Consider the following 14780-nt stretch of genomic DNA (forward strand, 5'->3'; position numbering starts at 1 on the left):
CTTGTTAAGTGGCATGGTTTGCCAGAGCACGAAGCAACATGGGAGTTGGAGCGAACAATCAAACACGTTGCGCATTTCAAGAAGTTTGTACAAGACGTACGCCAGAAGGGGCGAGAGACCAAGGCGACGTCAGGGGGAGAATGTAGCGACCAAAGGATCAAACTAATGATGTCGCGACGACGAGTGTGCGTGGTCTGTAGAAGTCGGCAGCTAGCCGCACCCGCACCCGCGACACGGTCGCGTGAGTACTGCATAGCGATCTTTAGCTAGAACGATTTAACGATGACAATTGAATCACTTCCAAATTTCCTCTGCGCTATCAACTCCCTACACAAACAATGTCCGAAGTGGCAAAATGAAATTGGACATTCACTTGTACGAGACAATTCCAAACCCACGAAAATAAGCCTCGTTGAAACAACGGGTGTTGTTAGCGGAAATGTTCAAAGTGGCATTTTCGCGGTGTGTACCTGACGGCTCTGAATATTGACACCGCTAGAACGTAAAGCTGTGTTTTCTGCATGATAAAACGGAGGCTCGACCTCATTGAATGCAAGAACGGTCGGATTTCCAAATATTTTCAATCAACCCCAGCAAAATGTCATGGAGCTAAAATGTGTAAAATATTTGATTGGTTAGAAATTCTCCAATCAGGAGCGCGTGTGTGGCTGGGATTGAAAAGTACATCGAGCATGCGAAGGAATGGAGTCGAGATCATCGAGCTCCTGTCGACTTCGTCCGAAGAAGAGGACGAAGGCACGGGGATAGAACGCTCAGTGGAGTGTTTAGAGGGCAGTGCCCGGTGCTTTGGCTCCTCCAGCAGTGCCGTCAGTCGGGCGGATTCCCATACACACACCCAAGGGGCCAACGGAGCGCAACGGACTTCACGACTTGAGCCGCCAGCTCTCAACATCGTACCCAGCAAGAAGAAGAACCAACTGAATCCCAACGACTCGCACTTGAGTTCACACAGACTTCGGCGTCGACGTCGACTGGAACATTTACCAAGCCCTCAAAAATCCCCTCCAAACGCGCCTTTGCAACTTGAACAATGCCCTTCGTCAAATGCACTTCCGTCTATCAACCAAAGGACACCGTCACCACAATGCAGCCTTCAATCTCCCCATGCTGAATACACGTCCCAGACATGGCACTTCGGGGAACCAACTCCACCCACTGTTCCGCAATCAATGGCGCTGGTCCCGTCCTCCTTTGATCCGGAAGACGCGTTCGTTCAACTTGTTCGAGTGGCCCATAGCCTACAATCCGAATGCTCAGACTACACGTACCTTCATCCAACCTTCACAGTTCCATCAGAGGCGCCATGGCCGGTGGAATGGGCAGGCCGGGATGTCGATGTGTCGGCATTCCGTGAAGCGTACTGCGTGGGACAATTGCGCGCAGAGACCGTCGCGCAGCTCTCTGCACTTCGGTTTGTCTGGGACGACGATCTCGAAGCGCTCAAGTGGAAGGTGCACCTAGGTGCACTGTTCACGTACAAGATTCTATACGGCAATGTTGCGATACCGCCATCGTTTCATATTCCAGTCACAGCAGCGGCGGCGGACCCGCCATGGTCCAAGGATATTCGGCGCAGTGAGCTGCACCTCGGTGCCATCGCCCACGCTTTACGGCTGAACCGTTCCACCATGCCCGAGCTTCAACGTGATCAACTGGACCACATGGGGTTTGTGTGGGACCTGGCCGACGTGGAATGGGCAATTCGACTCGCTGCTTTGACAGCATTCAAGCATATCCATGGCCATTTGCACGTGCCGACGACGTTTGTTGTGCCCGACGGCGACCCAGCCTGGCCTGCACCTACGTTCAACCTACCGCTTGGGTGGGTCGTCGTGTCGCTTCGACTGAAAAAGAACTCGCTAGCGTCGGACCGAGTGCAGTTGCTGACGAAGCTCGGGTTTGTTTTCAAACCGTGGCGAGTAGTTCACGCGCCGCCGCAACGACGCCAGGAGCCTGCACGCCAACGTGTGCCGCTTGGTTCGCGTCCTTCTCCTCCGGCACCACAGCGCATCATGCCGAATCCCCCACCCATTCCATTGAATCCGATTCAAAATCCTGGAACAGGTATTCCGAGGCTGGTGGTGTCGCCCCACGCGTCAACAGGACTGCCCTCGGAACAGCGTCGACGTCCCGTTGTGACCAGGTACTGCACCGTGGATGCAGACCTGCATTACCTCGGCGCATATGCATCGCCACGATTCCCAATGTTTCAAACGAGGGCTTTGCCAACGACGGTCGAGTGGACCGACTACGGCGAAGTACGGCATGTGGCATCTCGTCCGTGAGTCTCATCTGAAGGTAGGGTGTGCGGGGGGAAGTGGGCTGGTCAGCGTGGCCCTCGTAGTCACAGCTTGCCGCGATGCCAAAAGCAAAAATCGACTCGTGCTTGCTACGAGAACGCGCGATGGCATATGATTCGTGACAAGATGGTTGGACTCTTGTCCTGCGCATGCTGCTGCCATCGCGAAACTCGCATGCTGCTCGCTCCGTGGACTCGAGCGCTGGAATACTAGAATTCGATGGATCGCATGGCACGTGGGAGATGCCATGGTATCCATGCAACGCATGAATCGAGACTCGCAAGTGTCGGCAGTGTGCAGTAGCGTTGTGCGGCCACAAACGAGTGCGAGAAGGCGACCCCGTTGACCACGATGCAGGCGTCGACCCGCAACGTCGTCGCCTCAAATATGTTAGCTCCACCGTTCAATTACGCACCGTCGTACAAGTCGATGGTTGCTCCAACATGCAAGGACGACGATGGGTTGGCGATGGAAACACGTGCAGATGCAGCGCAGACCGAGGCTCGGGTACCTGCCCCATTCACGTCGACGGCAGCGGAGTCGATGACAGTCGGTCATGTCGATATGCCGCCGTGACGGCGTGTTCGCCTTTGGGCAAGATGGTGCGCATGGGTCCGAATTCCAACTGGATGTTGCCGCGCAACTCGGTTGTTCGGATGGCCACAACCGGATAACACCCCAGCACCCCATGGCCGCCGCCGTCAAGCAAGTCGCCGTCACTGCGATCTCGCTCGCTCTGGGCCTGGCTCTGACGGTGCCTTCAGGCCTCGCTCGGTACACGCTCTTGTCGTTTGGAATGAATTGGTTCGTGTGCCTCGTGCATGCCATCCCGAACCAGTCGGAACGGTACTTCGACCTCACCGGGTCAGGCACGTTTCTGACGGTGGCATTCGTGGCAGCCGCGGCAACCTTGTCCAACGGAGCAGGCTTTCTCCATCGGCCGCTCGTCGCATCGGCCATGGTCGCGGTGTGGGCTCTCCGACTTGGCACGTTTCTCTTCTCCCGCATTACGTCCGACCGTGGCATCGACTCTCGGTTCGCACACATTCGATCCGATCCCGTCCGGTTTCTGTCCGTGTGGTCTGTGCAGTCGCTGTGGGTGCTGCTCACGACGTTGCCGATCCTGTTGTTGCATGGCGCAGCGCCGTCCGTGCCGTGGACGACGCTCGACGTGGTGGGAATTGCGCTATGGGCGCTTGGATTTGCCTGTGAAGTCGTTGCCGACGTCCAAAAGACGACTTTTCGAAGGGACAAGGCCAACCACGACAAGTTTATCGCGTCGGGTCTGTGGCGCTACAGTCGCCACCCCAATTACTTTGGTGAAATCACACTGTGGGTCGGCGTCGCTCTCGTGTGCGTCCCGCACTTGCCGACGTTGTCGCAGCAATTGCTTGGCCTCTTGTCGCCGTTGTTCGTTGCCTTTCTGTTGAATTTCGTGTCGGGGATTCCGTTGCTGGAAAAAAAGGCCGACGACAAGTGGGGCACCGTCCCTGCGTACCAACAGTACAAAGCGTCGACGAACGTGTTGGTCCCGTGGTTTCCGGCATCCCCATGAGTCCACACGATGCTCCCCGAGTTGTTCCAGACTCAAATGTAGTGCACAACAACCGACAACTGGATTCGAATGAAAAAATGCCAGCAAGACCGATTTGCAGCGCAGCGGCGGCGGTCGCGGACGGGTGCTCTTGTTGAGCGTCCGACAGTGTCATGTGGTTGCTGCTGGACATGACTCGAATGGAGCGATGGATACGATTTGCAGTGTGCTGCCTGTAGAGCCCGTGTAGAGGACGACGGCGGCGGCATGTTTTCACTTGTGCCCGTACGTGACGTGGCGAACACAGGTGGTTTCGACTGTCACAAAATGTACCTCCGCATGGTCGTCCTGCTGCCAGAGTTGGAGTTCGAACTACACCACGTTCCAGTGTGGAAACGCCAGCATTTCGTCGCCATCGTTCCCCTTTTCGACTTTATCTGGTTGGTTTTGCCACACAATGTCGCGCTGGCCTCCTCCTACGTGGAGGGCTTGCTGCCGACATTGACTTGCATTGCATTCATTTGTTGAATCGGGAGTCGCCAGTTCGACCGGGCAGCTCCCGCGACGAACGTGCTACCACCGCCGGGACTGCATGCAACACACAATGGTCTCGATATTCTGGGGTAGGGGCTACTTGTCTATTTCAACTCTCGGTTTTCCACACAACGATTGCAATACCATGAACCAGGTGGAATGTCGTCGAGCCCGGCACAAAACGAATGGTATGGTCCATCGCACGAGTCGCACATCATGATGGCGTCGCTGTTGGCGTCGGCCCGACAAACGCGGCATGCGTCCTCACTGAGCAATTGGTCCGGCAGCGTTCCTGCAGGGGCGAGGTGGACCCACTCTTCCATGAGCCGGTGAAATATTGACCTGCACGCCACCCGACCTCGTCATTGAAACACAACGGAACGGAAACAAGGCACGACGTACCGCAGTCGCCGAGCCATCGTCGATATTTCGGCTTGGATTGAATTGAACGCAAAACAGTTGGTCCAGATGCGACTCATGTCGACGGGAATGTGCTGCAACCGGTTGTCGTACACACCAGATTGAATCCGCTGCACCATCGTTTGAAGGTCCATGGGCTGGCTCACCACGCGGGGATACTCTGGGAACGCTTCGACGTCGACGGGAACCAAGAACGGCACCGCAACGGCATGTTTCTGCAACGCTTGCAGCACAGCTAGGAATCGATTGCGCAATGTTGGGTCTTTTAGCAACGCGGGCGAAATGCTCGTTTGTTGAGGTTCGTAGCGATATTCCAGGTTTTTGGGCCGCCGGCCTCGATGACTTTTCGGTCGTTTTGCCAGAGGCAGAGCGATTGTGTGTGAAGACGAGGTCGAGTCGGCCTGGGCAATGTCCGACGGCTGACCTGCAGTAGTTTTTGACGACGCTCCTGTCGACGATGGAGGCGTCAAGGCCAAACATTGCTTGTACCAACGCTCCAGGATAAGTGACGGCAATCGAGTCAAACCACAAAGTTCTCCCAGCGTCTACAAGAAAATGAAACAGTGTCATCGCAGTGCAGAAAAGGCACCTGTCGGCAAATTTCGTGTGGAGTTGTTGTCAACGCTAGCCGTAGCTTCTGCTCGGCCAGTCGGTTCAACACAGGGTCGTTGAGACCAGGACATGGCGGCAGCGGGATCTCGTTATCTTCGCTTGCCGTCCGCCTCGTCGCGACTGCAGTGCTGGGCAATTGGCCCGTGAGTTTTCGTTTGTATCCTGCGCTTTGCCGTTGCTTCATCGGCTTGGTATATGTTAAAGCGTCGTCGAGAGCGTACAAGCGCATCGCGATCGACGCGATTGTGGCGGTCGGCACGAGCGTTTTGATTGCAAGCGACGCCTGCGATTTCCACGTTGCATCCAGGTATTCGTTTTCAATGTTGGCTTCCAACACCAACAGCGCTTCCATGAGGGTGCGGCTGCTCGTGGCTTGAACGATCCAGTCTGCCCACCCCGCTCGCAGCGTCACAGTCCACTTGTTGTGTCGAAATGCTTCTCGTGGCAGGGCCGCTTCGATGGCTAGCATCTGTGCCTGTACCAGGGAAAATGCCAGCGACGCAGGCTTTGACGATGCAGTTGTGTCTTTCAAACACTCGGTGGCAAATTCTCCTTGTACACCGGCACCGGGAATGTGCTGAGTCGGCGCAACTACGACCGGCGCCATCGTGTGTGGCACCAAGGTCTCAGGCTTGCGACTCACGCGAGAAGACCGTCGCCCACTGCTCAACGTTTCGGTGACGACCTTTTTGGCCGTTTTCTTGTGCGATCTCGGCAGCTATAAAGTTGGACATAGCGTTACCACACTACGTCAATCGTTCATCGAAAACGTACCTCAGAAACTCGAGTAGATGCGACGACGGGGACCTCGGATCCTGTTGTTGAGACGACAGCAGACGTTGGTTCTCGTGGAGTTGTATTGGCAATTTCCTCGGTACAAGTAGTTGGTCGTTCCGTCGCACTCATGGGGCCAGAACCAACATCACAGGCAGGGTCATTCACAGAGGTTGAAGATGGCGTCGAGGAATCAACTTGACTGACAAAATCAACCGTTGGTAACCCAGACCGATACGCTGATGGAGGGGTGTACAACTGCGGGTCAAAGTACGATTGAATGTCCGGAGTTAGTTGTGATGGCGATGGCACTTGGGTGGAGTTGTTGGAATTTTGAAAGTTTTGCATGAGGGTGTTCATCGTATTGCTCTGGTGCTGGTCTGCATTTGCAACAAACGGCTGAGAGCCCACTCTCTGCATCATTATCATGGGGTTGGCGCCACTGCCGTCCATGGTGGCCGACTGCATGTTGTTGTACATGTTGTAGAACATCGGGTTGCTGGCGTACAAGGCGGCGTTTGCGGCAGCGTGGGCCGACGTCCACATGGACGGATCTGTGCATGGAGGAGAGGGAAACTCGATATTCGCGGGGTGGAAGAGGGTGGTCGGCTGGTTGCTGGGATGACCCATATTCATCATTGACGACACGTTGTACTGGTCGGAGTCTTGGTTTTGCTGCAGTTGCGAAGATGCATCGAGTAAATCGCGCGAAAAATATCTACACAGCAGATGTCATGTACGGACATTCCAAACCGCTGAATGTACCCCATGGTGGCGTTCTCGCTAGCCATTGCATCGTCTGACATGCTGAAGTTGTTGGCGTTTTCGAGTGGGACCCTCACGTCTTGTGACGGATTCTGATTCGAGGTGGGAGGTGCTGACGCAGGCGGTGGTGGCATGGCAGCATTGCTTGGGGTCACTTTGGTGGCCACGGGCGACTGCTTGGTGCGTTTTCGAGGGGGTTGTTTGTCTTTCGACGTGGGTGTCGTCTTGATGGGCGCGGGACGCTCTGTGGTCTTAACAGTTGTCGATGGCCGTTGATGGACAACATGTTGCCGCCGGCGAAACGTGATCAAGAGCGGTCGGATGCCATTCGTGACGGCGCGCTTGAAGCCTTCAATACCAATTTTTGCGATCGGTTCGCCATTTACCGCTACAATCATGTCCCCGATCGCGACTTTGCCACTTCGTAGCGCTTGGCCTTGGTCGCCGGCGGCAAAAGACGAAACAGTGATCACATTGTTGTCTTCCTGTTGGATAATAATGCCCAACGGTCCCGCCACAAAGCTCACGATGGTGTCCTGGTCGGACATAGATGGCTCCCTCGAGAACTGGGTCGGGGGACGAGCGGATTGAGGCACCTGTTGAGTTGGCGGCCCGCATGTCGCGCCTGGCTGTGTCGACGTGCTTTTGGACGATCCATCGGCGGCATGACTGCCAACAGCGGCTGATGGCGGCCAAACGATCTTATGTTTCTTCATCATCTTTTCGAAATGACCACAAAGAGTGTGCAGTTTCCACAGTTCTTGTGTTAGTGACGGGGGAAGAGGTTGAATGGGATGCTGCGGGAGATTCGACGTGGACGGTTGGTTCAACATGGCAAACAACGGCCGGTAGGTCGGATACGTAGCTGGCTCGGCAAGGTACTTGGACGAGTTAAAGAACGATTCGATCGACGCGGCCGCTGCATTCAGTTCTTGGGAAAGCAGTCCCGACGCCAACAACGTTGGCAACTTGGCGGCCAATTCCATGCAGTACGATATAACCTGTTGGTGCAACGTCGGCGTCAGCACGGCTTCAATGGCCCAGAGCAAGTTGTCCCCGCACGTGTGCATGAGCTGCAGGTCTGTAAGCGTCATGGGGGTTGCCTTGGCCAATGCCTCACTAATTACGATGCATAGCAAGCAAAGTACAACGGCGTGGTGGACAGTCACAAAGGTCGTGGGGGTCACGACTTCCAACGGGTGTTTGGCCACGTGAGTTGCCACGTGGGTCAGGGTGTTGAGCGTTGATTGTAGTGCGATTGTAAAATGCGCACAGCTCTGGGCGTTTTGGCTGGATTGTACACTACCCCACGCTTGTTTGATCGAGTTCTTCAAGTCGCGGAGCCGATGAAAGTGGATATCCAACGGAGCATGCGTCGTGCCAGAGGTGGGGGGCTGACTGGTCGTGAGGCCGACAGGGTAGGTCATGTAATCAACAACTTTATCGTCGGAGAATGGCCGCTTCTTTGACCCAGCAGCGTTGGCGTATCCTCTCTGCAGCTGGGCCGGTGCCGAGTAGTTGTTTGGGAGATGAGGGGGGTAGCCCATGGCCCCAGCGTTGGACAGCGTTGGACGCTTGGGTCGATGAGCACGAACGTTGTACTTGACCAAGTCTTTCATTTCCTGAGTCAAAGTCGACTCGGTAGGTAAGGTGAACGGCGAAGATGTCGTGTGCGGCGGGCGACGTAGCTGAAAGCGCTTTAAAAAGTCATCGGCTTTCAGCAACGGCAGCGGGATGCGCGGAAACGTCGTCATCGAATATGGCGCGAGCAGCATTTTCGTCGTGGCATAGCGTTGTCGACACTGCTCGTACGCAACTTGGCCCTCGGCGGCCGAAAAAAACGTCCCAAGGTAGTACTGCCTTCCATGCAACATGACAAATGCTTCGTGCTGGTTAGACGGTGTGACAGCATATTGCGGTCGCATCGAGAAGGGACCCGTCGTTGGGGTCGAGGGTTGCGCGAGATATGCCGAGTGGAGTTCGTTGGCGACGTCATTCGATGGCTCCGAAGCAACTACGTCGGCAACCTTGCAGGTGTATGGTCAGTAAACAGTAGTTGAGCAGTAGCTTGGTAGATACCTGTGTTGTAGCAAACCACGCGTTGTCCTCGAGCTTATAGAGAACGTTGGGATCGCCGTGGAATTTCATATACGGCCCTATTGGCCTCGATCGCGGGGCGACCGTTCGCAAAAACACTTCCAGGTCCCGTGCTTTCGTCCACCGTCGCTGCAACTCTGTCCCGTCGTCAACTTTGTTGTTCCAGAGCATTGCGCACAGTGGATGAACGACAATCGAAACGTCAGGCTGGGGCGGCCCTGCCACCGTCACAAGGACATGATCGTATACCGGAAGCACTTGAAGCGATTCCTTGAGCCACTGGAGCGTCATACCGGCGATTGCGATGCCGTTGATGTGGGTGAGGATATCTCCCATGTGAATACGACGAGTCGCGGGAGCGTGGTTGGCTGCAAAACCGCTACAGATCAATCGGCTGTGGCAGTCGAGCCACGTGATGGCGAGAACATCGCCGACGGTGAGTTGAATGCCATCCTTGATGGACGCCACGTGCAGGGGCATGCTTGGTCGGTAAAATCGAAATGAAACGGGCCGGGGAATCGAACGCACTGTGTCGGTGAACTCGGTCAGATCTTGCAGCAACCCAACTGGCTTTTCGTTGATGGCCAAGATGATATCGCCCGATTGGACAGTGTTGGTCGCTTGGCTGACTGCTGTCAACGACCGCACGACCACGAGATTCGCATCCAGTTCCAGTGCCAACCCCAATGGACCTGCTTGAAATGTCATCGTATATGACTTTTGACGCCAAAGAGAGGTTTGGACCTCGGCCGGGGAACTTGCCGCAGCATTCGGCGGCGAACCAGTGCTGGGTCCGCGATTGAACGCATGCCGAAATATGCACACTATCGCGCTGGGTTGCCATAATTTGTGCAACGTTTCAACGCTTGTCACCAGGGTGCCGTTGATGGCATGGATGACGTCGTACGGGAAGATCAATCCACTCAGGACCGCAAATCCCGTGGAAGGAAAGGCTACTTGGCACAGCGAGTCCGAGATCATAGCGACGTTCGGACACTCAACGGGTGTTGACGTCGGCAGTTGGATTGTTGCAAACTGCGCAGGGTCAACTGTAGCTGTGGGATTTGCCGTCAAGACCACGAGCGGCCTAGGAAGACTCGCCATGAGTGCGTCCATGTGGCTGATGAGAGCGGCCGAGTCTTCGTCATCGCTTCGGTCCGTGTCCAACACTACGGTTGAGTTCAATGCCAGCACAATGTCGCCTTCGTTAAGCGAACACGACTCGTGCACGATACCGACGGTAACCTGTCCACTGTCGTTCACATCAAACGAAAACGCGGCAGCTTCCAATGTCCACTTGCAAAGGGACAAGACCTCTTGCGCAATGGAAGGTGGTTCACCCAGGTTGCATCCGATTTGGCGGGTCACTGGGGCCAACATTGCGGGCACAACTTCGCCGAGGGCATTGTCGGCGTCGGTGAGGCCACAACAGTAGCATGTGCCTTGAGACAAAGGTTCCATTCTGGATTGAACTGATGAAATCCGAGTGGCCAGGTGAATATCTCCGTATTCTTCAAATAACGAGGCTTCGCCATCGCTTTCGTCGTCGGTGTCGCAATCGGCGTTGCATGCATCCTTGGCATGACGGAATGTGGTGGTGTCGTCTGATTTGGTTAGATCTGTCGTTGTGTTGTCCTCGCCTGTCGTGTCAGCGGTGGATCGATTTGCTGGTGGTTGCGACAGCAATTCTTCGGCATCGTCAAAAAATGGCGGCGGCAGCGACCGATTTTCGAGTTTGGCCAGACTGTATTCTCGCAAGTATACCAATAAGGCATCCGTGAGGGGGCATTGAATTCCGTTCAGGATGATGCTGTCCCTCGGATTAGCGACCTCTTTAGTGTCGTCGTCGACGTCGCTAGTTTCGTCGTCAGCATAGCCAAAGCGTTCCCACTCGCGAAGGACGTCCGCATACGAACACCCCAGGTCGGTGCGCTGGTCTTCCGCCAAGTCTTCCAGCAAATGCACGACACTACAATCGAAGTTAGACAGATCAAAGCCCAAGAAGGGGTTACCTTTGAACGCTTGAGCTTGTCTGAACCAGTTCGCAAAGCCCTTTCAGCACTTGCACGCGCTCCGCCACGTTCTAGACAAAGAACTTGTTCAAAATATTCTCAAGTCGTACATGTCGTACCAATTCCATGTAGCATTCTTTGGACAAGAGTTGAATGAGGTGGGGAAAGTTGGTGTCGTCATCGCCGCCATCGTTGTCTTCCATCGCGTCGTCGTCGTCTTTGGTACCGATCTCGCCGTCATCGCCAAGCAGCTTGTCCGCAGCGACCATTGGTTTGCACGTGGGGCAGTACCATTCGCCGAGGGGAATGTCCGATAATGGCGGGCGCAAGCAGAGCGTGTGGTACGCTCCATCGCACCGGTCACAGAGCAGCAGGCGGTCTTTGCATAGGTGAGCATTCCGACACACTCGGCACGCGTCCTCGTTCGTGAAGAGCAGGTTCAAGTTGTTATCTGGTGGCTGAATGTACTCTCGCACAAGTCGATCAAACGTAGCCGACAGCTTACGCGCCATCGCGGCAATCGGTGCCACATGGCCATTGTACGCAAAACAGTTCTTCCAAATCAACTGCACGTCGTCCACAAACAACTCAATTCCGTCGTACTCGTCGCCGAGAAGTTTGTCTTCGACCGTGCTCAAGTCCATCGGTTCCGGAATCAACGTGTAGTAGTCCGGATACATGTCGGCATCCACGGGCAAGTTGAACGGCACAGCTGCATCTTTTCCTGGGATCAAAGAAAATTTGAACAAAAAGTGAAGACAGCACAGGCTCGAAATATCAAAACAAGAGCGAAAACACCACCAAGTCAACATCCAAGTGTCTGCTTCGAATGCTCCAACAATACTTCGAAGGGGAAAATGGGCTCCAAGCACGGAGGAAGGTATCCCTAGCAGAAAATTCCACTCTTGGCAATCCACGCTTTCCACAAGTGCCCTCATTAGATCCCTTACTTCGACATCGGACATGAAGCACTCAAAAATACGGAACATCCCATGCCAATAGTATGATAAGCAAGTCGCATGCATCGTCCAGTCGAATTGATGACGAAGTCACCATTTTTCCCGCCCATTAGATTGTACATACCTCGCAATATTTTGAGGACGTTGGCACACCTTGTCATGACGGGTGGAACGCCTGGTTGCTTAGCCTTGGTTTGGCTACCAGAATCCACCGCCCCTCGACTAAAAATAAGGCCGATTGGACTTGCGATGGGCTGTTCAATGAGTGTCTGGAATGCGTCGGGGTCCAACAATCCAACCTGAATGCACCATGAAATCGTTTCAGGGACATCCCTATGCACAGCGTAAGGAACGTACATCGACGCCGTTGACACATCGCAGGACATCGCCAACTTCGACATGAGTTTTAATCGTGTGATGGGCATCGTCCAGGATTTGCACGACCGCGTTGAGACGATGGTTGTCTTTGACGTCTTTCGACAGGATCAATCCAAGTCGATCCCAGTTCACAACGTCGTGAACGAGTACGCCAACCTCAGGTACCTTGGGCTCGGCGGTCGTTGGGGTAGCAGCTTCGATGGAGGTCGTGTCGTCCGTTTTGTCATGGAGCACAAATTTGCCTCTTGCAGTCATGGATTCCCGTAGCGGCCCCACGACTGATTCGGTTGAAGTCTTTGTGCCTTTGACCAGCTTGATCGCGTGGCCGTCCACGTCACCTTTTTCAACGTCCCAGGCCACCATGAACATTTGCCGCGCGACTTCTGGCCACGTCAACAAGTTCAACGGCCGCATCGCTTTAAACTCGGTTACGGTGAGCTGCAAATACGGGGTAAACTCGATGAGCAGCGCGTCTAAGAGAAGCACGTGGAGCGTCGCGAGGAGGCGGCCATGGCTCGTTTCATCCACGACAGAGTCGCCTTGCGGCGCCGATTTGTCGTGCAGCGTCAGCGCATGGCAGAATATCGAGAGCGGGATGACAGTGCGAATGCGCAAGATGTCCGCATACTGAAATAAAAAGTCCCAACACCACAGCACGTCGCGTTGAAGGTCGGGCGTGCCAAACGGGACCAACGCAGTGACGGGAGTCCATGTCGGCGCCGCATGGGTGGATGAAGGTCCGAGGCGCAGAGGCGATGATGAGACAGGGGACCAACTCTCCAGCTCGGAACGAATCCGTTGAACGATCGCTCGTTTTGCTGCATCCTGCATCTTTCGCTTGTGAATTGCGTGCCGAATCTGTTGCTCATTTGTGACGTATTCAAGTAAGGCTGCGAGAGAACCAGGTTTGGAGGTTCCATGTCTAGTCTTGCGAGTGGTGGTGGTGGCTGTTGGGGATGAGGCAAGCGGGTCAATCCAGTCGTCGAGAACCCAAGACTGCCCCACACTCCATTTGGCATTGCTGGTTGTAGTTATTGTGATCGACTGTTGAGGCTTGGCATTTGGGACAGATGAGTCTGTCGTGCCTCCGTCGATCCCAGTGGCATTGCGAAGTTGCTGCCGTCGTCGTCGCAGCTCGTCGATTTTCTTCTGCACCGATGGTTTCACTGGCGGAGGGTTTGGGGTGGTGTTTTTTTGGCCCGCACCAGTTTTTGAAGCTTCTTCAGTGGGCGCAGGAGGTGTGGAAGCGTTTGTAGATGCCAAGGGACCATTGGATGAATCAACGGTATCCTTGTCGGCTCGGTCACGTCGTTGGAGCTGAGTGTTCAACTTGGCGAGCGTAATCTGCAGCTGCTTAATCGACGCGCCGTGGCGTTCGTCCCATAGCTGGTACCCTGCACACTTCAAAACGTTGTCCAGACCGTCTAACAAGCTACGGCAAATACCCCGCCGTAGCAGACCAAATCCGTCTTCGTCCGGACCAACTTCCGCGGCGCTTTCACTGGTAGAGTTGTTCGAGCACCTCCACTTGGTCTTAGACTCCTCAGAAGCACATTCGAGAAACGCCATGGCTTTCTTCCACGCTTTCAGAGGAGACTTATCACGAAATGACCTTTCCTCTGCGGCGTTCTCGATCGAGACAGAAAACACGGGGCCTGCTTTGCCGCTGTCGATGCGACACTTCCACGCAATTCCCTGCGCGATCGCACGTGTGATGTAGCCAACTGGAAAAAGCTTCTTGGACGTCCAATACTGGTCATTGTCAAACACGATTGAGCCCACGGACACAACGGTGATCGAACCATCCACGTGAGGGAGAGAAAACAAACGGCGTCGCTGCACGGCCACCGCGTACGCCATTTCTCGAAGTAGTACTTTTGCACTCCCGACGTTGGGTGGCGAGGTCGCAACACTCGAGGAGGAATGGTTGTCCGAGTTCTTGAAAGCAATTGATGTCGTGGGATTCATGTCACAAGTCGAGGAATCGTTGTTGAGGTCCGACGATGTCGTCGGCTCGTCGTTGGTTGTATCGGAGGGTTGTTGAAACGTCGCAGTCGACGAGTCCTCGCTGGAAGTTGCTGGCCACGCAGACGGCATTTGCACATCGCTGGACGCACTACCTAAGGTCGGCGTTCGATCTGCAGCATGCGGTTCGTCTTGTGAATGTCGGTCAAGGTCGTGTCGCCTGTCCACAGTGGCAAACGCCGTTGTCGTCACTGCGTCGCGGTTGCCATCGACGGGTTGAACTTCCTCGTCCTCCCCAATCTGCTCAACATCTTCATTGATCGCGCGCAGAGCGGCATCCGTGGTTCCTCGCGATGGTGTCTTGGAGGATTCCATCGCGCGCGCGGTTCGTTCGATGGGTCCACGCCGT

General features: G+C 54.9%; 3 protein-coding genes across 3 annotated transcripts; 2 read left to right on the forward strand and 1 right to left on the reverse strand.

Annotated features, from left to right (window-relative positions):
- The first annotated feature begins 694 nt into the window (after nucleotides 1-694).
- On the forward strand, nucleotides 695-2520 carry H310_06984 (hypothetical protein). Its single transcript, XM_008872249.1, has 2 exons — nucleotides 695-2279; nucleotides 2324-2520. Exons 1-2 carry the CDS (start codon nucleotides 1191-1193, stop codon nucleotides 2363-2365), a joined length of 1131 nt encoding a protein of 376 aa, XP_008870471.1. The 5' UTR covers nucleotides 695-1190; the 3' UTR covers nucleotides 2366-2520.
- A 475-nt stretch (nucleotides 2521-2995) lies between these two features.
- Nucleotides 2996-4208, forward strand: H310_06985 (hypothetical protein). Its single transcript, XM_008872250.1, has one exon. It carries the CDS (start codon nucleotides 3010-3012, stop codon nucleotides 3874-3876), a length of 867 nt encoding a protein of 288 aa, XP_008870472.1. The 5' UTR covers nucleotides 2996-3009; the 3' UTR covers nucleotides 3877-4208.
- Nucleotides 4051-14780, reverse strand: H310_06986 (hypothetical protein). Its single transcript, XM_008872251.1, has 10 exons — nucleotides 12386-14780; nucleotides 12153-12327; nucleotides 11189-11793; nucleotides 11070-11140; nucleotides 9040-11026; nucleotides 6961-8987; nucleotides 6196-6913; nucleotides 5399-6139; nucleotides 4792-5354; nucleotides 4051-4731 (listed from the first exon to the last, which is right to left on the reverse strand). The coding sequence occupies exons 1-10, from the start codon at nucleotides 14744-14746 to the stop codon at nucleotides 4494-4496; spliced, it is 9486 nt and encodes a 3161-aa protein (XP_008870473.1). The 5' UTR covers nucleotides 14747-14780; the 3' UTR covers nucleotides 4051-4493.

The sequence above is a fragment of the Aphanomyces invadans genome (assembly GCF_000520115.1).
Source record: "Aphanomyces invadans strain NJM9701 unplaced genomic scaffold supercont1.12, whole genome shotgun sequence".
NCBI lineage: Eukaryota > Oomycota > Saprolegniomycetes > Saprolegniales > Verrucalvaceae > Aphanomyces > Aphanomyces invadans.